The 27,795-nt window shown below is 58.0% G+C and overlaps 3 protein-coding genes and 1 long non-coding RNA gene across 19 annotated transcripts in view; 2 read left to right on the forward strand and 2 right to left on the reverse strand.

The window, feature by feature from the left end:
• The first annotated feature begins 858 nt into the window (after positions 1-858).
• NHERF2 (NHERF family PDZ scaffold protein 2) lies at positions 859-10,853 on the forward strand. Of its 5 annotated transcripts, XM_072942424.1 has the most exons (7): positions 860-1,260; positions 3,701-3,901; positions 9,123-9,302; positions 9,604-9,757; positions 9,836-9,879; positions 10,214-10,276; positions 10,520-10,853. In XM_072942424.1, exons 1-7 carry the CDS (start codon positions 1,048-1,050, stop codon positions 10,676-10,678), a joined length of 1,014 nt encoding a protein of 337 aa, XP_072798525.1. In that variant the 5' UTR covers positions 860-1,047; the 3' UTR covers positions 10,679-10,853. The 5 variants fall into 5 exon arrangements, with proteins under 5 accessions (XP_072798528.1, XP_072798525.1, XP_072798527.1 ...); XM_072942426.1 differs by lacking the exon at positions 10,214-10,276 and having other exon boundaries at positions 10,525-10,853; XM_072942425.1 differs by lacking the exon at positions 10,214-10,276 and having other exon boundaries at positions 866-1,260.
• Positions 10,854-12,399: 1,546 nt separating this feature from the next.
• On the reverse strand, positions 12,400-18,315 carry NTHL1 (nth like DNA glycosylase 1). 2 transcript variants are annotated; one of them, XM_072942444.1, is made up of 6 exons: positions 18,109-18,315; positions 16,819-17,057; positions 15,917-16,087; positions 14,844-15,003; positions 12,710-12,818; positions 12,400-12,627 (listed from the first exon to the last, which is right to left on the reverse strand). In XM_072942444.1, the coding sequence occupies exons 1-6, from the start codon at positions 18,239-18,241 to the stop codon at positions 12,504-12,506; spliced, it is 936 nt and encodes a 311-aa protein (XP_072798545.1). In that variant the 5' UTR covers positions 18,242-18,315; the 3' UTR covers positions 12,400-12,503. The 2 variants fall into 2 exon arrangements, with proteins under 2 accessions (XP_072798545.1, XP_006204338.2); XM_006204276.4 differs by having other exon boundaries at positions 12,710-12,815; positions 18,109-18,313.
• An 18-nt stretch (positions 18,316-18,333) lies between these two features.
• Positions 18,334-27,795, forward strand: part of TSC2 (TSC complex subunit 2) — a 36,916-nt gene continuing 27,454 nt past the window's right edge. For 9 of the 10 annotated variants that reach the window (XR_012061083.1, XM_072942435.1, XM_072942436.1 and 6 more), the window contains exons 1-10: positions 18,334-18,460; positions 18,991-19,157; positions 20,232-20,318; positions 21,936-22,046; positions 22,879-23,023; positions 24,081-24,198; positions 24,603-24,651; positions 25,061-25,186; positions 25,546-25,619; positions 26,914-27,040. Coding sequence is in view for 8 of the 10 variants with exons in the window: in XM_072942435.1 (XP_072798536.1) it covers positions 19,020-19,157; positions 20,232-20,318; positions 21,936-22,046; positions 22,879-23,023; positions 24,081-24,198; positions 24,603-24,651; positions 25,061-25,186; positions 25,546-25,619; positions 26,914-27,040 (975 nt within the window). In the remaining 2 variants the exon portion in view is untranslated. Of the gene's footprint in view, positions 18,461-18,990; positions 19,158-20,231; positions 20,319-21,935; positions 22,047-22,878; positions 23,024-24,080; positions 24,199-24,602; positions 24,652-25,060; positions 25,187-25,545; positions 25,620-26,913; positions 27,041-27,418; positions 27,476-27,795 lie in introns of those variants that run through there. The other variant, XM_072942443.1, reaches the window with a different exon arrangement.
• On the reverse strand, positions 18,804-27,333 carry LOC140687050 (uncharacterized). Of its 2 annotated transcripts, none has more exons than XR_012061085.1 (4): positions 27,311-27,333; positions 26,446-27,150; positions 23,478-23,548; positions 18,804-20,284 (listed from the first exon to the last, which is right to left on the reverse strand). It is a non-coding gene; the product is annotated as an uncharacterized lncRNA (long non-coding RNA). The 2 variants fall into 2 exon arrangements; XR_012061084.1 differs by having other exon boundaries at positions 23,411-23,548.

Consider the following 27,795-nt stretch of genomic DNA (forward strand, 5'->3'; position numbering starts at 1 on the left):
CTCAAAGGGGCCTGCTCAAGGGAACAGTTCCTGTGAATGCTGACCACGGGCCAGCGCTCAGAGGCCCAAGTCATTAGCACTTCTCACCCCAGGTCAGGAGGAGGGTAGAAAGACCCCTTCTAGCCAGACAAGCTCCCCCAGCTCTCTGCAGTAACCCATCAGGCTGGGATGGACAGGGACAGGAGTAAGGGTCCCTGGCAAAAGGGAGGGGATGGTAGTCGGGAATGTTCAATGGACACACACAGCACAGATAGACATAAACACTTCTGGGGAGGGCCAGGAAGTCACTTAGTCGCCAGCCTACAGGATATAGGGCGGGGCTTCTGCCTGGTCAATTTCAAACTCCTCTTTTTGCCTCCTGGACCATCCTGGGACTCTGTGCTGAATGAGGGCAGCTCTGGGTGCAGGAGGGATCCTGACACAGAAATGGGGAATGGGAGGGTGGGGGAGGAGAGGGGCTTCTCATGGAGCTTGGGCAGAGCTATGGCCCTTGTTCTTACCCTCTAGCCTCCATATGGGGGTCCCTCAGCTAACTCTCAGCCCCCTTCCCACCTCAAGAGCCTACCTTAGTACAGGTGTGGAGCATACAGTAGGTGATCAATAAATGTTTCTGGCATAGGAAGCAAGGCTCTGGCGCTAAGGAGGTTGCCCAGCACAGCCATAGGAGGCTGTGGGGGCGAGACAGAGGGGTCTTGGTGATTCGGGGGTCTCCTGACCCTGCAGTCTCCCTGCTGGCCTCTCTGGATTGGCGGAGCGCCTTTGCATGGGCATGGCCAGGGTGGCTTGGACCCGAGGCGGGGGCGGCAGGGTGGAGGGGGCGGGGAAGGGGCGGGCGCGGGGGCGGCGCCGCAGCCCTAGCCGGAGCTGGAGCCGGAGCCCGAGCCCTAGGCGACGGGAGCCGAGCCGGAGCCGCCGAGACTGCCGCCGGGTCCCCAGCGCCACCGCTAACTCTGCGCCGCCCCCGCGCCGGCCCTCGCGCCCCTGCCTGCCGGTGGCGGGCGTGATCGCCGTGGCCAGCCCGTGGCCGGCCGGTGGGCAGCCGGCGCCATGGCCGCACCGGAGCCGCTGCGGCCGCGCCTGTGCCGCCTGGTGCGCGGCGAGCAGGGGTACGGCTTCCACCTGCATGGCGAGAAGGGCCGCCGCGGGCAGTTCATCCGTCGCGTGGAGCCCGGGTCCCCGGCCGAGGCGGCCGCACTGCGCGCCGGAGACCGGCTGGTCGAGGTCAACGGCGTCAACGTGGAGGGCGAGACGCACCACCAGGTGGGTGCCTGCGCTCCGCCCCCGCCCCGCCGCCCCGCCGCCCCGCCGCGTCCCCCACCCCATCCCCGGAGCGCGTCCCTGCCCCTAGCGCGCCAAAGGTGCCAGTGCCCACCCGGGGCTCCGTGCTGTCTGCGCCCAGGCCTCAGCTCCCTTCTTGGGGCCAGGAGGGGATCGCACAAGGGCCTGCGTGGGCTCCCGTGGAGAGGTGGGAGACGTGGCCACGGAGGCACCGGCAGCCGACCTCCTTCCTAGCCTTCCCCACCCGGGTGGGTCCTGCAGCGCGGATGGGGAAGGAGATCCTGGCAAGGAGGGGCCCGCACTGCGGCTCTTCTGGTTCTCAGCCCTAGCTCTTTAGTCTTGTTCCGGCCTCAGTGCATTGTGTGGAGGAGTTGGCACCTCGGGGGTCTCCATTTGTATGCGAACCCCGGGTGCTTTTCTGTCACTGTGTACACTTGTGGGTGTGTGCACAACTGGGTATATGTGTGAATATGCAGGTCCCTCTGAGGGTCATGCATGTGTGTACCTGAGGGGGGGTGTCACAATAAGGGCACACCTGTGTGTGCCTGCATCAATTGAGTGAGCATGTGTGTGTACTGGACTGTGTGCACGTGAGTTTACAGATCTGCACCCCCTAGATTTATGTGTGGGGACAGGTCTGTGTGCCTGGACGTGTGTGTGAGCTGGGCTGTGTGTGTGTGTGTGTGTACATACCCTCCTTGTTGTGGCTGCGTGCATATGTGGCCAGGCCTGTGTGTCTGCCTACCTGGTTATGTGTAGTTGCCAGTGTGTCTGCAGGCCGATATACTAGTGTGTGTCCTGTCTGATGGTGTCTGTGTCCTGGGAGATGTCGCCGGTGGTGGCAGCATGATCCTCTCATAGGAGGCTGCTGGGCAGCCTGGCAGGGTCACTCGCCACAGCCCATTGGCCCCCTGCAGCTGTAGATAAAGACTAGGGGGAGGTTCTCTGCAGGTTCTGACCCCTGACCCCCTGACGGGGGTCTCCATCTCTTACTGAGACTCACCTGGCTCGGGTCCAGTCTTCCTCCACCTGTTTAGCTCACGGTCTTCTGTGTTCCCCCAGCACCTGAGAGTGTGTGGCTAGCCCTGGGACCTAGGGATTAGTAAATCGGTTCTTGGCTGGGCTGGGAGCTGAACTCTTCTACCCTTGGAGCTTTTGTATATCCATCTGTCTAGCAACCTTCTTTCTTTTACTCAGTGTCAGCTGGGTAAGGCAGTTTGCTGAAGGAGGGTGGATGTCAGGGCCAGAGAGTTTGGCTTGATAGGCCATGGGGAGGGCCTGGCAGACCTAGTACCTGGCCTCTGTGTAGCAGCCAGTGCCACCATTAACCCAAGGGTGATGCTTACCCCAGGCCTCCTGGAGTGCTAATCTCTAAGAACTTAAGACACGGGACCATGTGACACCTTCCCACTATCCTGGGAGAGAGGAGGTTCAGTTACAGCTCCCATTTTACAGATGAGGAAATTGAAGCTTGGAGATACCGGATGACTCATCTAGGTCTCACAATCAGGAAGCATCAGGGTGCTGGGGTCCTCCTGTGACTCTATGGGTCATGGGGAGAGGGAGGTACAGAGGAGGGCTGGGGCAAACATGGGTCTGGTTCAAACTCTCCTATTTGTTGACAACATCTACTGAGCAACTGGTGGGGATCCTGTCTGCCCTCCCCCAGGGCTCCGGTAGGGGTTGAGGTATTGCCCTTCCTACTGCAATGCCCAGTGGGCACTGCTCCTTCCCCTGCGGGCACACACTGGCATGTATGCTCCGTGGCCATACGCATGCTCTTGACACTTCACAGACACCTGCAAATCACACCTCTCCCTCAGGTGGATCTGCCCCTCCCTACCTCTGCCTGCTGGGTCTCGATTCGGCTTATTGGGTGTTTTGTGGGTACCAGAGTAGGTGTTTTGTCTCAGGAACCCAGATGTTCTCTCTGCAGGTCCAGCAGCAATAGGTCCAAGATCATGGTCTGAAAGAGAACAGAAGGCCTAGAGGCAGAGATTTAGATTTCCACGTCTCACCACCAGAAAAGACAGAAGTAGGCACAGACACACTGAGACTGGGACTCAGGGAGACACCTCTCTCCCTCAAACCCAGATGGAGACAGACCTTGATGCAGAAAGATGCACACAGCAGACACTGTCTTTGTCACTTCCCAGCCCCTCCTGGAGAAGACCCTGGGCTGAGCCGAGGCCCTGCAAGTCCCTGGCAGCCCTTGCAGCCTGGGCCCTGGTGTCGGGAGCCCCAAGAGAAGAGGGAGGGAGCTGCCAGAGCCTGGGGGTGGGGGGTGGAGCCAGCGGGCCTCTCGGTCCAGCCGCCCACCCCTGCCCCTGCCTGCCACCCTGGGTCAGCCCTGGGTGGTACCACTGTGATATGCTGCCCGGAGTGCTGGCCGTGACCTGCTCCCACCACCTACCTGTCCCAGGTGGTGCAGAGGATCAAGGCTGTGGAGGGGCAGACTCGGCTGCTGGTGGTGGACAAGGAGACAGATGAGGAGCTCCGCCGGCGGCAGCTGACCTGCACTGAGGAGATGGCTCAGCGAGGGCTGCCGCCTGCTCATGACCCCTGGGAGCCAAAGCTGGACTGGCCCCGTGCAGGCAGCCTCAGCTCTGAGGTTGGCCAGAAGGTATGGCGGGCTCTGCCCACAGGGACCACCCTGGCCTCTCCTAGAACCACCTTCCCTGCCTCTTGATGGCATTCTCTGCCTCTGGTCCCTTCCGGAAGTATCTGTCTCCAACTCTTCTGCGTCTCTGAGCCCCTTCTCTGCCCCTGGTTACTACCCTCTTGGCCACTTGGAGCCACTCTTTCTGCCCTCAGCCTGTGTTCTAAACCAGCTGGGGTCAGGGCAGCCTTGCTCTGGTCCCTAGCCCCCGACTCCAGCCCTCTTCCCCAGAATGCTCATCAGAGCCACTTGTCCAAGGAGGGGTCACTCTGACAAGCCTCCCGCTCCCTGGCCTAGGGGCTGAGGAACCCAGGGAGGGGCTGCTGGGAGGTCCTGGGACTGAGTGTGCTCAGCTCAGTGCCTGTGTTGGGCGTCTGTCTGCTTGTGGCTCCATCCCTGTCTGTTTGTCTGAGGAGCCCGCTTGTGCTGTGAAGACCTCAGAGGGGGATGGCCCTCCTCCATGGGGGCAGCTGAGGAGACTCTCTAAGCTGGGTACTCAGCTTGGGGTCTGTAAGGACTGGGGCCCCTCCCCCTTCTTGCTACCCCACCCTCCCTTCGCCCCAGTCAGGAAGAGCTAGGAAAGAAGGACGGGGTGCCTTGCCCTACCTCTTTCTAGATAGCAGGGCCTCGGGGGTGCCCCTCCCTGGGCAGCACTTGGAAGCCAGGCGCAGGAGCCTGGGGCTTTTTGTTCTGCTGTCCTGGAAGCCCCTTGTTACTGTCTCTCATGCTCCCTCTACCCTTTTTTTTTTCCCCCTAAAGAGAAAAATCTGTTAAAAAGGGATTCAAGAGCAGGGGTTCCCAGATCCCACTTTGAGAACCAGTGGCCTAGGGCTGGTGGAGGTGTGAGATCTGAAGTTTCTGGATGTGCAGGGGACCCTGACATCTGCCTTGTGCCTTTCTTAAATGTCGCCTTTGCGCTAGCTGGTTGTGCCTGTGACCTGGATGCTGCAGGGCCTGGGGCTTTTTCTAGGGGAGACCGCCTTCCCAGTGGGAAGGCAGCCCCGGGCACAGGCCTGAGCATGAACCCCTGCAACCCTTTTTGTTCCCTGTGGCTTGAGGGCAGGTGTAGGGGTGGTGAGGGCCACAGTGCCAAGTCCTGGAGGCTGGACTTTGTCCCAGGAGCCACTGACAGCCAGAGTAGGGGGTGTTCGGGTCAGATCTGTGTTCTCAGGGGAGCCCTGGGACCGCGTGCTGATTGACTGCTGTCGCCAACCTGAGGGCTGGGGCTCCCCTCCTTCCCAGGGCATCTCATCCCCAGGAGGAAGCGCCCCCTCCCCCTCGGCGTTTGTCCATTGATTTAGACACAAATGGCTGAGTTCACCTTCCTGTGGAAAAATCTGCCCTTGGGCCTTATCTGGAGGGTGGGGAGGCACCTTGTCCTTGGGTGGGACCTTCCCCCTCCACTATTTCAGGCTCTGGGGACTGCAGGAAGCCCTAGGAGGGGTCTTCCTCTGGGTGTATTTTTAGAGGAACAAAGTGAGGCCTGTCCGGTCCCTCTGTGGTTGGGGCTGGCCTGGGGACAGGGACCCCAGAAGGTCAGGGGAGTCTCTGAGGACAGGGTCTCTCTCTTCCCTCCAGGCCAGAGACCCAGTATTTAATTATATGAGCTCAGAGCACTGGAAGGACAAATGGGCCTCTGCTGACCTCCACAAACAAAGCTTAACTTTCACCCACCATGGGCTGCCAGGGAGCCTGGGAGGATGATGCTTAAATGCAGGGCTGTGCCCTTATGGGCCTCCGAGGCAGCAGGACTGGAGAACTGAGGTGGGGTGTGTGTGGTTTGCTTTGGTGTAGGATGAAGGGGACCACCCCTGGTGCCCTAGGGGAGGGACAGACTAAGGTGGGAGTCAGGGCCCTATGGGCCCCCTTTCAGCCTAAGTTTCCTCTGTCCTGGGCAGGGATAGGGGAGGTGGCACAGAGAAGGACACTGATATCGCTGGGCCCTCCCTTCGGGGGGCTGGTCAGGGCCTCGTCAGTGGTGACTCAGCCCCGGGCCAGACTGGGCTGGGGTGGCTGCAGCTGCAGTGCAGCTGATCCTGACAGTGATGATAGGGGACCGCCCCCAGACGGAGATGGGGCAGCTAGCGGTGCCAGGGCTGTGGGGGTGTGATAGGTGCTGAGCCCTCCTGTCCCTCATGCCCAGCCCATCCCTCCACCTCCAGTTCTGGAGGCCTTCGGGGGCAGAGAGATAGTGAGGTGCCAGAGTCCTGCAGAGGGTGGCTGCCTACTATAGGTTTCTATGTCTACAAGAGGGCTTTGGGGCTCCCTGGTTCCTGCTCCCCGTCCCCCCATGAACTGCACCAGGACTGTCTTATGTTTCAGGGCTAGAGTCACCTCCTTGTCTCCCCAGCCCTGGGTCCTGGGAGCAGGGCAGGGCCTCCCAGCAGTTTCCTTCCTTACTTTCTTGGGACGGAAACCCAGCTGGTGGGGGGTGCCTGGCTGGAGCCTGAGCAGGGAGGGGGGCTCCCCAAAGTGACTCAGCCCCATGCCCCCACCCATCCCTGGGGAACCTGTGCCACAGTTGGAGGCAGATAAATGGGGTGGCAGCCTGAGCAGGCCAGAGAGCTCAGGCCACTCCAGCTGGACGCTCCCTGCCTGCCACTGCTGTCCCGCCTCCCATGGCCCGCTCTGGGAAGGCTACACCACCCACCCTGGCCTCAGGAGGCCCTCCACGGAGCCCATCCCGGGGGCTTGTGCAGGTCAGGTGGGGTGAGGGTGGGGTGGGACGTAAGGACCCCAGCAGCCAGCTTAGCCTGTGTCCCCCAGGGTTGGGAGAAGGGACTCTAGGGACCCTGGTGACCATGGTATGAGCAGGCTGGACCCTGAGCAACAATGGGGGCCTTTCTCTGCCAGGGCTGGTGAGTCACCATCTGGGGGGGCACAGCCCGGCTTGGGGGTACTCTCATGCTAGCCTCTTTGTCTGATCACAGGCATGGCTGGGAGATTCAGGCTTGTCCAGCTCTGGGACCGCCAGGATGGGAACTGGGGCTTGGGAGCCTGTGGGAGCCCGAGGGCCCAGCTGGGAGGTGGCAGGAAGTGCTCTGAGCTAGGGCAGGAGCCAGGAATGTGAGCAATGCGGGGCCAAGCCTGCGCCCCCTCCTGATCCACTGCTCTCTCCGCCTCCCCACTGGTCCTCCGTGCTGGGTCTCCACGCAGCCAGGCTCCCCCAATTCCCATTGCAGCCCCTCAACCTGAGGGTCTAGGGCCTAGTTTGGCACTCCTTGGACCCTGACCGTAAGAGAGGGATTTAGGCCAGATATTAGGAGAAACCTCTTGGCCATGCTGGATTGAGGCAGGGAGACAGCCACTATGGTCTCAAACCGGATGTGATTTCATTCAGCCTGGCCTCATGGCCCTGGATGCCCCCCCAATCCTGCTTCCCGTTTGGGGGCCTTGAGAGACCCCGCCCTGGAACCATTGTGGAGGGCGTGGGAAGAGGCCACAGGGCCCGCCGCAGAGGGACGTCCTTTCATGCAATAGGTCACTGTGCACGTCTGTTTGCAAGCATATGTTTGGCTGTCTGGTCTCTGCGACTCTGTGATTTGCTTCTGCCACTTGGGCCCATGGCCACATGCGAAGTGTGGTCCTGTAGCACCTCCACGTTCCATGCATGGCCCTAGCCCTGGCTCTGCTCCATCTGGCCCAGCTTGGGACCTGTGCTCTGACAGCCCAAACCTGAGAGGCACCTCCTGGGGAGGTGTGGGCCCGCCACAGAGCTGCACACCTGTACTTCCAGGTGTGTCTGGGGGAGGGGATGAGTCTGTAAATGAGGTCCTGGAGAACTTGGGGGTCTCACAACCCCCAGTTCAGCCCACATTGCCTGGCCACGCCGCTGGGGGCTGGAGGAGCAGCAGCCCAGTCCCCAGAGTTCCTGGGGTTTCAGGGCAGATGGTGGCCTGCAGTGGGGGTCCGAGGGGGCAGGCTTTGAGGGTCGGGGAAGGAGTCCTGGAGAAGGGACACAGGCTAAACCAGAAGGTGTTCCCCATAGGTAGGAAGGCCCAGAGACCAGGGCAAGTTACCACCCTGTGAAGAAAGACATGCTTGGTTCCACAGCCAGGCGGCCTCAGTCGGATTTGGGATTTGGAAGGAGCTCGGAGGCCTGGAAGCTGGCCCTCCCTCAGTACTACCCCCGGCCTGGCCCAGGGTCTGTCTGTCACCACACACAGGGAGGTGGAAGGAAAGGAAGGGGCCCCGGTGAGCACCCCCACCTCGCATAGTCTCACCTACATGCGCACTTGGGCCCCGAGCGTCCAGGAAACCTGAGCTGCTGGCTGCCCGCTCACTCCGGCCACCGCCATGTTGAGTTGAGCAGCAGCGGCTGCTGGCCACTCAGCACTGTGGTCACTGCCTCAGGCCCCAGCTGGGTGGGGGTACTGGGGTCTGGCCCCTGCCTGCACGGCTCCCCGCACCCCACAGCCAGAGCCCTACTGCAGGATGCCAGAGGTAAGGGAGGCAGGGGCTTGGGGTGTGGATGGGGGCACCCTGGGCCTGCTGGGTGGGCAGAGAAGGTGGGAGGGCAGGCTCCATCCTCGGCCCTCTCACTCTCTCCCTCCCTGGGCTCCAGCTCAGGCATCTCTGGGCCCTGTGGGGGTGAGGGCAGCTCCAGTTTGCTCTGGAATGTGAAAGCAAACACAAAAACAGCTAGCCACACTGCCACCAGTCCTATGGAGACCTTTGGGAGAGAAAACAAAACTGCCAGGTCCAACCCGGCCAGTCCCACGCTGTGAGGGGGGGGGTTGGTGGGGAGCAGGTGGGGCCCAAGGGGACAGCCCTCCTAGAACACTAGCTCATCTCACCTGGTCTCTCCTAGGACCCTGGTCTGTGCTCAGCTCTATCCTTGAGCCCACTGATTCTCCCAGCACCCCCGTAAGGCCCTTGATCCCATTGCTAGTGATTTTGGGGTTTGGAAACTGAGACTTTGTCCAAGATCCTGAAGCTGGATTGGTCACAGGCAGCCTCAAGGGTCCCCTGGGGCATGGGTGTGAAGCAGCAGTGTTGATCTCTGCCATCTGGGATTGCTGAGGGGGTGGGTGAGGGCATGATGCCAAGTGTGGGGTTGGGGCTCCGTCCTGCCACCTTTGTGGCTGTGTTCACACACTGGGCGGGAGGCCTCAGGGGTGGGGTCAGTGCCTCTAAGGGTGGGAGGTCAGGGCTGGAGCCTTACCCGCATTCCCTGTGCCTGCAGGATGTCAATGGGCCCCTGAGGGAGCTGCGCCCGAGACTCTGCCACCTGCGAAAAGGTCCCCAGGGCTACGGGTTTAACTTGCACAGTGACAAGTCCCGGCCTGGACAGTACATCCGCTCTGTGGACCCAGGTTCACCTGCCGCTCACTCTGGCCTCCGTGCCCAGGACCGACTCATCGAGGTACCTGCTGCCGGGACTTGGGGTTCCGGGTACCCCGTGTGTGAGTGTCTGTGTCTGTGTCTGTGTCCTTTCTGTATGTGTCTTCACCCATGCCCTTCCGTGTGTGTGTGTGTGTGTGTGTCTGGGCCCTGGGTCCTCACTGGGTGGAGGGGAGATGCCGGGAACCTGAGCTGTCACTCCTCTTGCTGCTGTAGCTGGTGACAGTATTGATGAATATTTGATACCACCCCTGGCTGGGTGGCTTGGGGGGCTGGCTGGGGCCTGCCCTCAGGCAACACTGACCCTATGCTGGTGGCGGCAGGTGAATGGGCAGAATGTGGAGGGGCTGCGCCATGCAGAGGTGGTGGCCATCATCAAGGCACGGGAGGACGAGGCCCGGCTGCTGGTGGTGGACCCCGAATCGGATGAGTACTTCAAGAGGCTGCGGGTCACACCCACCGAGGAACATGTAGAAGGTGGGCTGCTGCCCTGGGGGCCAGGGCTGGGGTACAGCATTGAGGGGCTGGGTGGCCACTGACACACTGTCCCCACAGGTCCATTGCCATCACCAGTCACCAACGGGACCAGCTCCTCCCAGGTGAGAGGGTGGAAGTGGACAGGGTGGACCCAGGTGGGCCCCTCTGGGGGGTCCCCAGGCTTGACAGAGTCCCTCCCGAGATCTCTGTCCTTGTGTAGTTACAGTGGCCCTGTCACTTCCAGCTTTAGTGCCCTGTGCATCCTGGGTCCTGGGTTAGCTACACCCCAGCCCCGTAGGACAATATAGTGGAGGCTCAGTGGCCATTGCCAAACCAAGGAGGAAATGCAGCTCTGGTGTATGCATGTGTGTATGTGTGTGTGCGTGTAAGCTTGTGTGTGCGCCAGCAGCTCCTGGGCGGGGCCCCTAAAGCCACGCCTTACCGTTGGTTTCCCAGCTCAATGGTGGCTCAGCATGCTCATCCCGAAGCTATCTGCCTGACTTAGACAAGGACACTGAGGTAGCGGGTGCCTGTCCACCTCCACTGCTATGTTCACACACTGGGGGGCCTGAGGCCCTGGGAGCGGGTGTCTGGAACTGACAGCCTGGGCTGTGAGGCCACCACCTCTAGGAAGCCCTCCTGGGCCTGCTGCCCCAGCCCTACCAGGTGGCCTCTGGTGTGAGCTCTCTGGGAAGGGTCACCTGTCCAGGGGCTTGGGTCCAGGGCTCACTCTGGCCACCTGCCTACCGTGTCCGCCCCTAGGACAGCAGCACCTGGAAACGCGACCCTTTTCAGGAGAGTGGCCTCCACCTGAGCCCCACTGCGGCTGAGGCCAAGGAGAAGGCAAGAGCCACTAGGGTCAACAAGCGGGCGCCGCAGATGGACTGGAACCGGAAGCGAGAGATCTTTAGCAACTTCTGAGCCCCTCCCTGCCTGTCCCCCGGCCGGGCCTCCTCCCCGCACGGAACTTGGGCCTTGCCCCTTGGGCCCTGTCCACAGCTCCCCAAGCCTCAGTGGACAGGAGGGGGGCATCCTCACCCCCTAAGCTATGGTGGTCCCACCACCACCCAGGAACCCGTGCCCTAGCGAGCCCTGATGCTGCCTCCTCCCTGCTGGGTGCTGGGGGAGCATGGCAGCAAGATGGGGACAGGGAGCCCCTAAGATGTGAGAGACACCCAGAGAGAAAGTGATCAGAGAAGAGAGAGGGAGAGGCAGTGGTGATCGTGGGGCCGGGCCCTTGCTGCTCTGCCTGGGCCTGCTGACTTAAAGGAATTTGTGTTACTGCTTTTTTTCCAAAAAGAGCTCTAGCTCCACACATGTTTCCACTTACACCAGAGCCCCCGCCTCCACCACCCTCAGGACATGCTCTCTAAATAATTGCAATAAAACAAACCTTTCTCTGCAAACCGTTTCCTCCCCACCCCCTCAGCAGCAGCCATCGCAAGTGGAAGTCAGTCCCAGGAACTTCCAGGGACAGAGCTGGGGGGCTCCCAGGCTGTGTTCATGCCGGCTTTGGGTGAGGCTGGGGTTGCCGTTCACGTGGCTGTAGGAACTGCCCCTCTGCTCCATCCCTGCCCTCCCTGGGGTGGGGATGTCTGGGGTGCAGGGCCTGGGCTCTTTGATGGGCCTGAGGATGGAGGCCCTGTGCCCCTGAAGAGGGCAGCCTCTGGACAGACCCTTTGTCCCTGAACAGCAGCCTCAGGTCTTCGAGGTGTGACTGTGAGGGCCTGTCCCCAGGAAGGACCTCAGGCTCTGGGCTTGGCCCCCGCTGGGAGCCCTCCTTGAGGAAACCCCACCAACTCTGCCTTCCCCCCTGCCCAGAACCTGACCAACTGACCGACATCGCTGTCTGCCCTGTAAGCCATAGCGCATGCGCGCCCTAGGAATAAAGTCTTTCCTTGGAGACTTGGCTGTCTCTGTCCTTGCTGAACCTTCAGTTTGGGCGGGGATAAGGGCGTCATGGTCCAAGCAGGGGGGTGCAGCCGAGCAGCTCCCCAAGTCTCAGCTGCTGGAAACTGAGTCCCATTCCTAAGCCTTCCCTCCCCAAATCCGTCTGCCTGGCAGCCAAGCCCAGGCCCCTCTTAGTTCTAGCTCCTCTTTTATCCCCCTCTCCTCCCCAGCCTACTTGGGATCCCCATGCCTCAGAAACCTTACCCCCTCTCACTCGCATCTCCCTGTGAAGCCTTCTGGGCCCCTGACACCCCCAGCAGGTACACACAGGTCACGCCTTCGGCCCTGTGGTGCCCTGCCTAGGCCTGCTAGTATTCCTTTGAGGCCAGGTGGCTCTGTAAACACTGGGGGTGGGGCCTCCTGGCAGAGGCTGGGCTCTCAGGGTGCACAAGTTCAGGAGGGGGCTGTGTTTCTAGGTCCCCAGCCAGATGCTGAGGGAGGCAGCCCAGGCTTCCAGTATCCCGAGGCTTCTGACAGCTGGCTGCAGCTGGCTCCCACGATCCAGCTCCCCAGCCCTCCCGGGCTTCTGCTCCCCCACCTCCCCTCGAGCTCGCAGCCCAGATTGTCACGTCCCCATCCCGGCCTCCCAGGCGGCCCCATTCCAGACACACGTGAGCACAGGCACACAGCTCATGCATGTGCTTCCCAGCCTGCCCCCATCCCCTAGGGGTAGAAGTCAGCCAGACCTTAACTGCAAACAACCCCCAAGCTTTATTATAAACAGGCTGTGGCTCCCCAGCAAAGGCACAGAACAGATAGTAGCCAAAGTGGCGCCCAGGCAGAGGCCCCATGGCCCTCAGAGTCCCTGTGCAGCCGGGCACAGGGCCCGGTTGAGGCAGGCCTGGCAGCGCGGGTGGACGGGCAGGCAAGTCTGCTGGCCGAAGCCCACCAGCAATCCGTTGATCTCACTCCACAGCTCCCTGTAGGGGTTGAAGCAGTTAGTGCAGAGGAGAAGCTGGGAGGGAGGAGAGCTGGTCCTGCCCCCACCCCACCCCACCCAACCTGGGTAGCCACTCCTCCAGTGCGGTACGGGTCGCCTCTGGGGACTTCGTTGCCTTCTTGGTCCACTTGAGGCGGTTGGCGATTCTGTGCACATGTGTGTCCACCGCTGCTAAGAGACAGAGCAGGGTGACCACGGGGCAGGCTTACCAGCCCAGGCTGCCCCATCCCTTCTCCTGGCTCTGAGGGCAGGTTGGTGTGGGGCTGAGGCTGGGGCCTGAGTCTCCCTGGCCTCCTTCCCCTCCCCACCCAGGACTTGGGACTTCTACCTGGGGTGCAGGCAGCAGTGCCTCCTGGCCCCTAAGAGGCACTGGCCGTCGGTGCCAGGCTGGATAGCAACAGCTTGGCCCAGTGGGCTTGCAGGAAGTCACTGCCCGCAGAGCCAGCATCTGCCACTACACCATCAAGGACAAAGCGGGGAGCGAGGCCAGGCCAGGTGTAGCTGTTGTCCACCTGGGCCACAACCGCTTTTCCCCTTGGCTGGCCACCCCAGGGCTTGGCCTGGGCACTACCCACTGAGGCCTCCTTCCCCCAGCCAGATGCAGTCCCTGCCTCCTCCTCCTATCGTGTTTGCTAGCGGCTCAGGAAAAGGCTCAGGCTCTCCCCAGAGAGTGACGACAGGCACCCTAGGAGCACAGGGAGAACGTGTACATGGAGGTCACACCTTTGGGTCACCAAGCCTCAGTTTCTTTCTCTGTAACATGGAGATGACTATACTCCTTAAGTTACCCAGAGGCCCAGGCGAGGGCCACACCACACTGTGTGAGCCTCCTGTGGGCCGGGCCTGGTGGGCTCTGCACACTGTGCAGCAACTGAGCAACTGCTTCCCCTGCTTTTTGGTCCAGCTCGGAGAGGGCAAGTGTCTTGCCTAGGGTCACCCAGCTGGGAGGGCAGCACTGGGATCGGCTGTGTACCCTTGGCACTGGCTTTCTAATCAAGGGGGCTTCTCTCAGTAAAGCCCCTGGGATGTGGGGCCCACCCTCCTTAGGATCTCCCTGTGGGTGGCCTGGCCTTTAGACAACCAGAAAGGGCAACATTCTGACACTCTTGCCTGCTGTATCCAGTCATGGACAGGGGGCCCTTCCCCTACAGACCTGCCAGACCACTCCTGGCCACGGGCACCAGAGGACAGCCACCCAGATAAGCTCAAGTATCTCCTGAGAGGCTGCAAGAGCCCAGTGTGGGAGGCTCTACTCTGGCCCCGCCTAGCCAGGCTCCTGCAATTCAGAGCTTCTGGACTGCAATCTCACCTGGTGGCTAGAGCCCTCCTCTTCCCATGGGCGGTGCTGGGAAGGGGTCCCCAGTGGGCAGGCTTCACAAGCCATGGAAGCACTAGGGGGACTCCCACTACCTCTCCTGGCTCCTCTGCACAAGTGCCTGAAAAGCACCAGGCTGGGGGGCACACAGCTGGGCCTGTGGCTGTGTAGCCTCAGAAGCCCCGACTCTCTGGGCAAAGACCTGAGGAAGCAGTCCCATTCCGACCTAGGGGTCTGTTTCTGCTCGTAGGACCTCAAATGCCAAGATGTGACACCCAAACCCAGGAAAGGGATTCTAGAAAAGGCCTCCCTCCAGTGCCTTACTCTTTCTCCCTGGGTCCCCCTGTCTTCACTGAGCCTCCCCAATGTGCCCATGCTCATTCCAGAGCCTTGTGCTCTGGCCCTTTCTCCCACCTCATGGCTTTGCAAATGTTGCTCCTTCTGCCTGGAATGCACTTCCTCCTCTTAGCCTGGTTAGCCTTGTCTCACTTTTCAGCTCTTGGCTGAATTATCATTCATCTCCTTAAGAAGTCTTTCCAGATGCCCCAGACCAGGCTGGCTCCCATGGTGCCCTGCACACCCTGGTCAGTGTTTCTACCCCACGGTAAAGAGTTATTGGATGTCTCCCTCGTGCAGCACGAGGGCCTCTTACAGAGCTCAGCATGCAGTAGGTGCTCAGCAAACAGGAGTTCCTCCTGTTAGCACCCATCTCTAGGCAGGTCAGGCCTAGCTCCAGGCTGGGAACACCTTTCTGACCCTTTGGGCTGAGTTGTAAATGAGACCTGAGTTGGGGTCACAGGTCACAAGGGTGCAGAGAACCCTGACAGCAGCCAACAAGCCTGGAGCCAGCCACTCCCTCTTCGTAGGTGCACGCCACTCACCAATGCCTGACACGGTGCCCCAGGCCACAGCCATGGCCAAGTGTGCCATCTTGGGCCCGACGCCTGGCAGTGCCACCAGCTCTGCCACGGAGGCTGGGATGTCCCCGCCATAACGCTGCTGCAGAATAGCACTGGTCTGCTTGATGTACTTCACTTTGTTCTGAAAGATTGGGGTGGGGGTATAGTCTGACCTGGGAGGACGAGGCCCAAAGAAGACCCACAGGTGCCCAGAGCTGCCTGTCACCTGTTCAGGACACACTCAGAGGCACCTGCTTGCCCTTGTCCCCCCAGTAGGCTGGAGAAAGCCAAGGGCAGCAGGGAGCCCAAGGGAGGCCCAGTGCAGGCCCTAGAACCCTGCCTCCCACCAGCCCCAGCCAGTGACATGTGTGTGGTGTCTGGCTTGGGCCTCCCTGCCCCATCATTCCCCCCAGAGTCTGGACAGGCTAAGCAGGAACAGTCACACCAGAAGCTGGGCTCAACAGCACCTGGGCTTTCAGGAAGGAAGGCTGGAGCCTGGGGCTCCCCCACCAGCTGCCAGGCCAGCCGGGCGGTTCCCATCCTGTGCCTGAGTGGACAGAGCTATTTAAAACCCATCTGACAAACTGCAGCCCACACCAGTGCCAAGGGGAAGCAGCCCCACCCACCCAGCAGCCTTCAACAGGCCCGCCCACTCGCCACCCTGTACTCTGTGGCCTGCTGGGGCTCCAGAGGGAAGGGGGTGTGCACTCTAGGGAGGCTCAGAGTAAACAGAAGGTTAGGCGGGTAAGCAGCCTTAGCAAGGAAGGGAAGGGCCAGGCGGCTGGGCAGGGAGGTGGAGGAAGGAAGGGATGGGCTGCAAACAGGAAAGGCTAAGGAGCCCTGGGGCCTGGACTTAAGGCCCCACGGCCCAGCCCCCTGTAGGCTGGTCAGAGCTGTGGGACAGGAAAGGGGTAGGGGAGGTGGGGCAGGGCTCCAGTAGGCACTCACATCCAGGCTCCCATGGCCAGAGATACCCAACCAGGGCTCCCACCCACACAGGTCACTCAGCCTCCTGACATTTTTCTCAGGCCAGTGGCACCCGTAGCCCCGCTCACCCTCCAGAAGCCCACGGGATAGATGAGCATGCCCAGTGTGCTATCATCTGTCTGCAGGATGCTGTCCACCGTCAGGCCCCGGGCCCGCAGCCGCTGCATGGCGCCCGCTGTCACCTGGTCTTTAGTCTGGCTGGAGAGCATCAGTGAGAGCAGCACCTGGTACCTCCGCACCTGCTTGCACAGTGACAGGCACAGGGGTGGAGGCGGGTCGTGGGTGCTTACTGTGGGCCAGGCCCCAGCCAAGCCCTTTACTCATCTCCACTTGTTCTACCTTGGGGAACATATAGGACATCAGCCCTCTACCCACCCCGGCCAGTGAGGTGTGTGTGGGGTCTGGCTTGGGCCTGTTTTTCCACTTAAACACAGGAGAAATAACAGCCCCTGCCTCGAAAGATCACTATGAGGCTTAAAGAATTATGGTGCTTAGAATCATACCTGGCAGGATGTCAGTTCTCAGCAGCCATTGGCTGCTATCATTATTCTTATCACTTAGGGAAGGATGCTCCTGGCCACTTTACAGACAAGCAAACTGAGACCCTAGTCATTGGTAGTAGAGTTGGGATTAGAATTAGGTTGGTCTAAGGAACACCAGTGAAGTGTAAGAGCCCTCCTCTCTCTTAGCAAACATTACTGAACACCCCTGATGCACCAGCACTGCTGGCAGAAGGCAGGGCACAAGGCCCCATGTCACAAGTACCCCTGACCTGTTGAGTGGCCACAGTGAAGCAGCTGATGCTGCTCAGGGCTCCACACCCCAGCTGTGAGTCCTCTCAGGGTGCTGTCTGCAGAGGAAGGTGCCAGTCAAGAGCTGCCAGGTGTCAGCCTGTCCCCTGCTAGAGGCCTGAGAGGAAGCAAGTGTCTTGTGCGGAAGGGGGTTGCCCAACAGATGGATCCCTGCCTACCTTTGGGGGTGCACTAAGGTCATAGCAGTGCTCAACCCCCAGCTGGTCCACAGGTGCGTCCTTCCCACTCCTCATGGTTCGGATGTTCTCCAGCTGCCGCTGCCAGTCCCGAGGCTCCCAGCCTGGTGCCTGGAGATGCTCGGCCTCCTCTCCTGTCTCACCTTCTGAGGCCTCGTAGGCCACGTTCAGTCTTTGTGTCTTCCGCTGACGTTTCACAGAGCTGTGGCTTTTCCTTCCTTCTGCAAAAAGTGCCACTCGGTCCCTTCAGTGGGGGCTACAGGTGAGGATAAGGTGTGGGTGCTGCCTCAACCTCCATCATTCATTCAACAACCATGCATCATCTACTACAGCTGGGGGTGCTCTGTGATCTGTAGCATGCACCTGGTCCAGGTCAGCTTTCTTTTGCCACTGCCTGTCTGACCAATATGATTTGGCATCTGAGGACTCTAGTTATCAGCCTCCGCCACAGTGCCCCCAATCTAGTCTCCACACTGTGTCAGAGAGAACGTTCTAAAACCTGAATTGGATTTTGTCACTGCCTTAAGATTTCTCATTGGTTCTTCTGTACTCACGATGAACTCCAAACTCTGTGCTGGCATCAAAGTTCCTGTCTACCTGGCAGGCATCATCACGTGCCTGTACCCCAACCCTAGTTCCTCCTGCCCTATATCTGTTCCAGTGTGTCTTATCGGGACTACCTCTGGGATCCTTGGGTGTCTGTGGGAATCTTCCTTTGGCCAATCTTGCAGACGTCCAGGCAGGACAAGCAGCAGGAGCTCTGTCATTCTGCCCACCGCTAAGTGCCATGATTGGTACAAGGTGGGTTCTTAAGGAGGACACATGTAAGTCCAGAACAATGATATAAACACAATGAAAGTCATGCCCTTTTCCGTTTTCTCTCAGAGGCACCCTCTAGCAGGTGGAGAAAACTTCTGGCTGGGGTTGTTCTCGGCACTGGGCCGCGGAGCTAGAATGAGCTATGAGGACAGGGCCGGTTTGCCTCGCAGCCAACCTGGCACAAGTGCAGGGCATGCTACTGGGAAGGGGAGAACTTTCTTGAGATGGACGAGGGTGGGGGAGATGGGAACGCCCGGAACCCAGTCCCTGCGAACAGGGCGCACGGTGCGAACTCATGTCCCCACGTGGGGTCTGGGAACTTGCCCGCGGCTGCAGAGTGCCAGCCAGCACGGCATGGAGCCCTCTGGGAAGGCCCGGGACCCCAGCCCCAAGTCCCTTGCAGGCCCCCTCCCCCTTCTCTCCTCCGGGGCCCTGGCCCAGGCGCGGCGCTACCTGCAGCCGCCTCTACGCTCCGGAGGGGCGCGGCCTCTTCCCCACCACGCCGCAGTCCAGCTCCCCGGCTACGGCTGCGGGTCACCATCCTCGCGCCCACGGCGTTCATCCCGGACTCCTGAGGACTACACATCCCGGCGACGCCCGCGGCCCCGTCACGTTACTCGACACCTGCCCAGCCTTTCCGCGGGAGATCCACCCAGAACTACGACTCCCAGCAAGCCCTACGCCAGCCCCCGGCGCCCTCCCGCTGCCGGAAGCGCGGGTCGCGCTTCCGGCGGCGGCTTGGGGCCGGGGGTGTGCTCGGTTCTCCGCTCCGGGACGGCCCGGTGCGCGGCAGGCGCGGTCAGTGGTGAGTGGCTCGCGGCGTTCCGACCGCTGGCGCCTGCTCCGACCGCGGGGTGGCCGGCCCCGACAGGGCCGCAGGGGAGGCGGCCTCTCCGGGCCTGCTTCGCGCTAAGGCGGCGGGGGCGGACCCCGCAGTGTCCGCGCCCACTGCAGCCTGACCCTGGAGCTCCAAGCTTTCTTTGGTTTTAAGTCATGTCTGGTGCGAGGGAGTCCCTGCTTCCGGCATCCCCTGATAGTCCTCCACAGGGGGAGATGGCAAACGTCAGGGCTCCTTGGACCCCACGGCGGCCGCCCCCGTCCCCAGTTCCCCTCCCTCACTCCATGCATTGAGTCAGACTATGCGGGTGTGCGGCCTGGCATTTCCCACGTTTATTTCTGGGCGGGACCTCCGGGTTGTGGTTAAGTTCTCCCAGGGGCTGTGGGAGGAAAGTACGTGCCCACTAGAGACCTAGGGTTCCCTGACTGTTGTGGGTCTGCACCGGGGCAGGTGGGTGGAGCTGTTCCTGAGATCTCTATGCCTGATTCTCGGCACAGAGGAGTCCTCTGGTGTGTCCCTGCCCAGCATGGCCAAGCCAACAAGCAAAGATTCAGGCTTCAAGGAGAAATTCAGGATTCTGTTGGGACTGGGAACTCCAAGGCCAAATCCCAGGTCTGCAGAGGGCAAGCAGACGGAGTTTATCATCACTGCGGAAATCCTGAGAGTGAGTGAGCAATCTGTCTTCTCTGTCAGTTTAGTAGGAGGTGCAAGGAAGGCTGAGTTTCGTGTGTCACCAGGTTCGGTGAGAGAGGGTTGCTGGTGACCATCTGTGGAGCTGCTGTCCCCCGTACAGTGGTGACGTACATCTGTTTCTGCTGGAGATTCAGGAAGTCAGGATCTTGGTGACTTGGTCCAGCATGCTTGAGTTAGTATTTAGATATTGATGCAAGAAAACCTGTTTTACTAGATGTGACCTGAACGCCATGGTCTCCACAGGTGATTAGGGTTATGGCCAGATGTTTACTGGTAATTTATGAGTTCCTGGGAGAAGTAAGTCTTCACTTTTTTTGTCTCTGTTGGAATCCCCCTACCACATGCCTGCTCAATGCTTTGCCCATAAATGATGTTGAATTTTTGCACTTGTATAGTTTCCCATTCAGAAATGACCAAAATGTTCATCAGCTGAAGTTATAAATAAAATGTGATACATCCCTATGATGGAGTATTTTTTGGCAAAAGAAGGAATGAAATATTGATACATGGAATAGAATGGATGGAACTTGAAAACATTGTGCTAAGTGAAAGAAGCCAGTCACAAAGGCCCACATAACATATGACTCCATTTATACAAAATGTCTAGAATAAGCAAATCCATAGAGATAGAGTAGATTAGCATTTCCCAGGGCCTACGGGGGAGGAGGGCATGGGGGAGTGACTGCTAATGGGTATGGAACTTCCTTTTGAGGTGATGAAAATGTTCCGGAATTAATGACCCTGGTTGCAAACACTATGAATATACTAAAAACTGGATTATACAGTTTAAAGTTGTTAAAATGGTGAATTTTATGTTAATGTGAATTATATATCAATGTTTTAAAATGCAGTAGTGAAAAAAGAGTCCCCTGTTCTCAATCCACTATGGTGGAGTAGTAAATTCTGGTGATTCCTGATTTCAGAATGCTGTGCTGTGGGTCTCCAGTGTGGGAAATGCAGGAGAGTTCTTAGAGTGCTCTGTGGTTGGCAGGTGAGATCTGTTGCCTGAGCACTGGCTCCTTTTCCTTTTTCCATCTCTCTCCAGGAACTGAGTGTTGAATGTGGCCTCAGCAATCGCATCCGGGTGATAGGGCAGATCTGTGAAGTTGCCAAAACGAAGAAATTTGAAGAGGTAGGTCTGTCTCAGTTGGGTGACTGGGGAGAGTCATAGGAGCTGTTTTAAAGCCTGATTTGGCTCTTTCTAGGAGCAGGGTTGACAGCTAACTTTGTTAATGAACTGATACACACCATTTCAGGGAAATTTAATTATCATCTGAGTGACAGAGAAGCTTCTGGAAATACCCTGAGCACAACCCTGGGTGTGGGGGGGCAATTGCATGTGGAGGTGGAGAGCAGAGGGAATAGGCTTTTCTAGCAGATCCAGAAAAAATTTCGTAGTAGCTTACAGAAAGTCACTCACTTGTCCTCTCACGTTACAGATTCACAGGGAGGGAAAATAGAGGAATATCAGGAAAGAGTGTGGTTTCACAGAGAAAATTCAAAGCACACCAGTCTCTGTCTTTTTGGAAGGCATGTTTGGTTGTGGTATTAAGCAGCCTCACAGACTTTGGTGTGTTTATTTTTGCCAGAGACTTCCAGGCCCTCTCCTGATGTCCTATGGACAGAGGAGGAAGTTGCCTTAGAGTTCCTCAAGGACTCTGCTCCAGCCTTGCCCCACTTTTTTTGTGTGAGTGATGCTGGAGGAGATAGGGACCTCACACCCAGCAGATACACATCTGCTGAGGGGGAGAGTGACCACTGCATCCTCCGCAGGTCATCTGAAACGTGCAGGCTGCATGTTACCAAGGATAAATGTAAGAATAGGCATTTACATTTGAAGAGTCTGTATAAGTATGGAAAGGGGAGCTGTGGCTGAGCTGCTGTCATGTGAATAAACAGGTTTAAAAGGCTGGGAGAGTCCACGGCCTCAGTGTCTCTGTGTTATTGTGGCTTAGGTTGCATCAGTAGGAGTATGGTGGATGGGAGGGACAAAGGAGGTGAAGTTTCAGTGTGTCCTGAGTTGGTCAGAATATTGGTCAAACAACATCTAAAAGACATTTTAGTCCCTTTCTTAAGAGGAGTGAGCCCAGGAAAGGGTGAGTGGTCAGAAAACCCTGGCTGAAGGGATTTAGGGATGGTTAACATGGAGAATAAAGTGACACAAGAGAGAGTGATTCTGGGTAGCTGTGGGGAACAGGACCCAATTTCTCCATGGGCTGCGTGGGCTTAGTTAGGAGGCAGATTCCAGAAGCCAGCACAGAGTTCTTAGCAGGCCAAGCCAGACAGCAGAGTAGGGGTGTGGTACTGAGTGGCCCAAGGCTGGTTTGTTGACCCAGAGGGGAACCAGAGCACAGGACTTCTTGGTCAGGATTCAGGCCCAGAGACTGCTGTGGCTCTTCTGGTTCTGAGACTCTTCCCATGGGGTCTGAGCAAGCCCTAGCAGGGGCTCCCTGTTGGTTCTCTGAAGGCAGCCAGGACAGCCTTCCTGGCCTACTGTTCTCCTTCCTCCCTTCATCCTATGGCCTGCTGAAGGTTAAAGGGATCTGTGAGGGTTTGAAGTCACTTGGTGCTGTTCCCCGTGTCAGGCTCATGGTCACTGTGGGACGTGACAGGTATATGAAATGTGGGCTTTAGAGGAGCAAATTCTAGGTCAAATGACCACGTCGTTCTGCTCTATCCTTTGCCGGTGGTACTGTCTCTTGGGTTGAGGGGCCAGCAAACCAGTCACTGTCCCCTTTTTGCCGGGCAGCACGCAGTGGAAGCACTCTGGAAGGCCGTCTCGGACTTGCTGCAGCCAGAGCGGCCGCCAGAGGCCCGGCACGCAGTGCTGGCTCTGCTGAAGGCCATCGTGCAGGGGCAGGTAAGGGGCGACTGGTTTGTTCAGGTGGAGCTGGGGTGGGTATGTGGGATGGTATCGGGCTCTTGTGAGCCATGCTTGGACTTTCGTCTTTGATGAGAGCACCAGGCACAGGTGTGCTGGTTCCCAGGCACTCTGCAGCTGGACTGCCTGAGTGGGCACCCTGGTGTCACCTCTGGTATCAGCGTGACCCTGGGCAAGTCACCGGAGCCGCTTGAGCCTCCACCTCCTCTCCTGTAAAGTGGGGATGCTTTTCGTTCCATTTTGTCTCGGATATTTTGGGGAATAAATGAGGCAATTCATGCAAAACGAATTGCACCTGGCACAAATGAGCCATTGTTATCTTGCTCTCACTGATCTCCTTCCCCTTGCCCCAGCTTCTGCCCCTTGCTCACCGTGTTCCTGTCACACTGGTCTCTGCTGTTCCAGGAACACTCAGGCCATCTCTCACCATTCCTGCCTGCAAGATTCCCTCCCCCCTTGCCCATTTACTCTACTCCTTCATTCCCCAGCTTCTCAGAGAAGCCCAGTTAGGTATTGCCGTCCATGAGCACCTGGGAAGGTGGGACTGTGCTGTCCACTGCTGTGTGCACACCACCATCCACAGACTTGGGCTTATAGGAGGTGCTCCACACACACTGTCAACTGACGTCCAGTGCGTCTGATCCCCTACCCAGTTTATCCCTCACAGCCTCTTCCTATGGGAAGGAGACAGGGCCCCAGGGTTGGAAGTCTTGGAGCCCAGGGCACTTTTTGGACTTCTTAAAGCTGCTCAGGGAACCCAGGTAGCCAGGGGATCCTGGCAAGACTGCTGACCCCATGGTTTTGTTTTCAGGGGGACCGCTTGGGTGTGCTCAGGGCTCTCTTCTTCAAGGTCATCAAGGATTACCCCTCTAACGAAGACCTCCACGAAAGACTGGAAGTTTTCAAGGCCCTCACGGACAATGGGAGACACATCACCTACTTGGAAGAAGAACTGGGTGGGTGCCACATTGGGTGTGAGGTTTCTCTGGCCTTGGTGATCAAATTTAATCCGGGATTCGGTTGGTCCTCGGGCCCCAAAGGTGTGCTGCAATTCACAGGGATGGCCTGAAGAGGGTGCTGCACCACACAGCTATGCTTATCTGTGCAAAACCCAAATCAGCTGCTTGAATCTCCCATGTAGCCTGTTAAAAATGCAGACTCCTGCCTGGGCTTCACTCCAGACCTGCTCTCTGAACACCTGGGGAGTGGGGCCTGGATGCGCCTTTTAGGTGGGCAGGAGGTAATCTGAGTTCTGTTGTTGGATGAGCATGCCCCTGACCCAGATGTCAGGCTGGGTCTTATCCAGAGGGCCTGCAGTGTCTGGGGGGCTTGGTCTGCCTCACCGTGTCTTCCTCATAGCGCTTTTCATGCCGGGGTCTGACCTCCTAGCCCTCCCTGTTGCTGGCCCACCTCTTTGTTGTCCTGATGTGAGGTTTCCTGAGGTGTGAGGTTTCCATGAGTCTTTAGACTTCATGTTGGAGCTGTGGGGAGAAGAAGGAGGAGGAAGTAAATCTGACTTGGGCCTTGCTGTTCTGTCGCTTAGAAGTGGGCCTCAGCTGTTGGTCCACTTCCAGGATGGGTTCTGACAGTGGGGCCATGGTCAGATTTTCTGTCTAAGTTTATTCAGCAGGCAACTAAGTGTTGCTTGTGTCTCCTCTGAGAGATTCTCTGTGGGATGGGGTTCTCCTAGGCTCTAGGAGTCTGCCTTCTAGACACTCTCCCTAGTGCTTGTACCCCCAGCATCAAGGGTCAGGGCTCTGAGCATCCAATGCACAAATGCTGCTCCGGCCTCTGCCCAGACCCCCTTCGTGCATCCTGGGAGCTGATGAATCCAGAGTCCATGCTGATCTGCTTGGGCTCCAGCCACACCATGCCTCCGCTGGCCCTATGCTGACCTGCCTGTTATCCTGTGGGGATGGATGAGATGATTTCCAGCAGTGAAAGGGACTGGGGTGCACTTTCCTGGGGAGGATGTGAATAGGAAGTACTTGTTCTGCTCCTCTTCTCCCCCAGCTGAGTTTGTCCTGCAGTGGATGGACGTTGGCCTGTCGTCAGAATTCCTTCTGGTGCTTGTGAACTTGGTCAAATTCAACAGCTGTTACCTTGACGAATACATCGCATCCATGGTCCAGTAAGAAAAGCATTCCAGTGACGTTATTCTGATAATAGTCTTGCTGTCTTGTGTCTGCAGTTCAGCTGTGCAGGGTGAATAAAATTTTGAAGTCATCATACAAATGGAGATGTTGGAAGTGGCCAGAGCCACCTTCCACTTAAGTTGGTATTTCGATACTGGCCTAATATTTATTTGTAACAGAAATACGATGTCGCCTGATGTTCTGTTTGTTGTTATCTGTTGTGACTTCTTGGTCTCGTTGATGCCACACATCCAGCACTGAGCAATGGTTGGGTGAAGAGAGCCCTAAGGGAGGACGAGCCACTTTTTTAACTGACTTTGTAGAGTAACCATAAAGTAAAACGGAGCCACACAGCCTCTGGGAAATGTCCTGTCAGCTGACTTTGCGCTTCCTCCCACAGCATGATCTGCCTGCTGTGCGTCCAGACTGTGTCCTCTGTGGACATAGAGGTCAGTAACTGTCCTGCTCCAGGGACGGTGCCTTCCAGGCAGGTGGGTGGCATAGCAACTGTGACCCCAGGCCCTAGGGTTGAGCCATGTGCTGCCCCTCATTGGCTATGTGGCCCCGGGCAAGCTGCTTGGCCTCTCTGAGCCTCAGGACTCTCTCCTGTAAGTAAGGGCAGTTGGATGACATCTGATGTGTGGTCATAGTTCAGAATGGGATGACCCACAGCGACTGGCACGTAGAAGGGCTTCCCAGATGTTTGCTCACTCTCGTGGTTCTAAGGAAGGCTGCTTTGGTGGAGGGGAGGCGTGCTAGTCACTGACCAGAGGAGGGTGGGAAGGAGGCTGGGGTGTCACCTCCCTGCAGGTGGGAGTTGGGGAGGGGCCAGCATGACCCATCTCTCCGCCCCACCAGGTTTCTCTGCAGGTGCTGGATGCTGTGGTCTGCTACAACTGCCTGCCAGCCGAGAGCCTCCCTCTGTTCATTGTCACCCTGTGCCGTACCATCAACGTCAAGGAGCTCTGTGAGCCTTGCTGGAAGGTGGGGCTGAGCTGTCATCCTGCAGAGTTCTCCCCCCAGGGTGCAATGATAAGTCAGACCCATGGACAGGACAAGGGCTCTCTTGTCTTCAGTGAATGGCCCGCTGATTCTCAGAGCGGCTGGACAATGGCCTGTTGAGGGGAATCCAGTGGCATTTTCCCAGGCAGTTGAGCTGAGGGCAAGATTTTGTTGGTATTTTGAGAGCTCTGCTGCCCCTGTTTGGGAGGAGATGGTGGAGAGCTGCTGGACGTGGAGGGCTTCAGAGCAGCGCTCTGCGAGGCTGGCACCCAGTGCCTGGGGTTTGGGGCCATAGGGCTTGTATCCGCCAACCTCTAACGATGGTGCGTCTTGCTTCCCAGCTGATGCGTAATCTCCTGGGCACCCACCTGGGCCACAGCGCCATTTACAACATGTGCCGCATTATGGAGGACAGGCAAGTGCAGTGGGCCTGGCGGGTGGTGAGGCGAGGGGGCCTGCGCTGGCTGCTGCTGGGCCTTCCCGAGGAGGCTTACCGTGTTTGCTGTTGCCCAGCACAGGCTAACTGGGAGCTTCCTGTTCCCGCGGAGTGGCTGCTCCGGAGGCCTGCCCTAAAGCTAGAGCGTACGCCTTATGTCCTTGATCTATCTGTCTATCTGTTTATTTAAATTTTGGGGGGTGGGGGAATTAGGTTTATTTACTTACTTACTGGAGGTGCTGGGGATTGAACCTAGGACCTCATGCATGTTAAGCATGCTCTCTACCAGTGAACTGTACCCTCCCCATTTCTGCTCCAGATCTCCTGCCATCTTCTGCCCTCTCCTGCTTCTGCCAGTAATCTCAGAATATTCCAAACCAAGCTCTGGACCTCCCTTCCACTCTTGGACCTCCTCCCATGGTGCTGCCTCACCTTTCATCCTGTCACCAGGCCCTCCTCTCCCCTCCCATAGCCAAACTGTCACCGGTCATGTTGCTTCTGCCCCTGGGATGGCTCATCTATCTGCTCCCAGGACTTCCACCCCACCCTTCAGCTCTCACTTCCTCAATGCTCTCTTGCACCCACTCTTGGCCTCCTGAAGTCCATTCCTTCACACAGCAGCCGCACCTGCTTTTTCCAGCACAGATTTGACTGTGTTACTTTTTACGTGAAGCCGCAGTGGCTCCCAGTGCCCCAAGGATAGAAACCAAATGGCAGGGCCTGGGTGGTCCAGCCTTTCAGCCTGTGAACCTATTGTTCTCTTCATCCTGCCATTCTGCCACCCACCCAGGGCCTTTGCACATACCTTTCATCTTGCTAGAATGTTCTTCTGCTTGGGTCATTTCTCTGGGTGTTCCTTGACCTCTTAGTGTGGTGGTTAGAGTCTCTGACTGCCCTGAGCAGGTTTGCTCTCATACCCCTTGGCTTTCCTTCTCAGCTGTATCTGAGGTCGAACCTTGGCATCAATTAACGTGCTGCCTTTGGCTTGTATCTGTCTGCTAGGCTATAAGCACCACAGGGCTGAGGGCCTTCTCTTTTTGGCCTTCGTGCCCTGGCATCTAGTGTGGCTCCTTGGTCAGCAGTGACAACTACTGAGTGAATGCGTGAATGAATCAAAATAGTTGCTTCTGGGCCCTGTGTTCCCTGTCCAGCTCCTTCCCCAGCATTGTTTCTGTCCCATAAGTGCAGGGACCTTTGGGGAGGCTACCAGGAGCCTGGGCAGATGCTCGGCCAGGCTCTGCTCACATTCTGTCTTTTTGGGGAACACTTTCAGAGCCTACATGGAAGACGCCCCACTGCTGAGAGGAGCTGTGTTCTTTGTTGGCATGGCTCTCTGGGGAGCCCACCGGCTCTATTCTCTCAAGAACTCTCCGACTTCTGTGTTGCCGTCTTTTTATGAGGTAACTCAGTTCCTGGACTGCAGTGAGCTGGAGCCTGATGCCTCGGCTGGAAAAGGCCCATTAGTCCAGGGGTCTGCTTCAGGGGCTAAGGTGGCACATCCAGTCACTTGCTTTACAGGTAGAGATGAGATATATTGGGTTATTTGAAGGTTTTATCCCCAAGCGAGCATTATGTCTTATAAATTTCACGTTCTGCAAATTAGTATCAGAACTGCTTGAGATTCACCCCCTTCTCACTTACCCCCTTGCCCAGGATAGCGACACACTTACTTTTGTCGAGCGGTAACCTTGCTCTTGTTCTAGAATGAGGCCAGTGATAATAGCTCTGTTTCCATGGTGCTTGGCTGAGTTGGGAGCACTTTCTTTGCATGTTTTTGCATAGTCATCATGGCACCCTGGTGAGCCAGAGCAGTCATACCATCCTCATCTTACCAGGTGAACTGTGTCATGTCCAGGCTCACATGCAACATCCTGATCGGGTCCTTCCCGCTGCCCCTCACCTGCTGGGTGGTGGAGGGCATGCTCTCTGCGCATTCCTTGCGTCGGGGTAGCTTTCAGTTTCCACTTGACCAGTAAGCCAGTGGCCCAGGATTTGAAGTGAGCAGTCTGGCTACCTTAGGCCCTTTGGAGCCAGTGTAGAAAGTGTGCTTCTGTGCTCCTAAGGTACTACTTCTGTGGCCCATGAGACATTTGTGGGAGTGAGGCATCTGATGCTAGGTTCCGGGGAAGTGATGGGGCTTCCTATGTACGAGGGA

Source organism: Vicugna pacos, chromosome 18, assembly GCF_048564905.1.
Source record: "Vicugna pacos chromosome 18, VicPac4, whole genome shotgun sequence".
Classification (NCBI taxonomy): Eukaryota; Metazoa; Chordata; class Mammalia; order Artiodactyla; family Camelidae; genus Vicugna; species Vicugna pacos.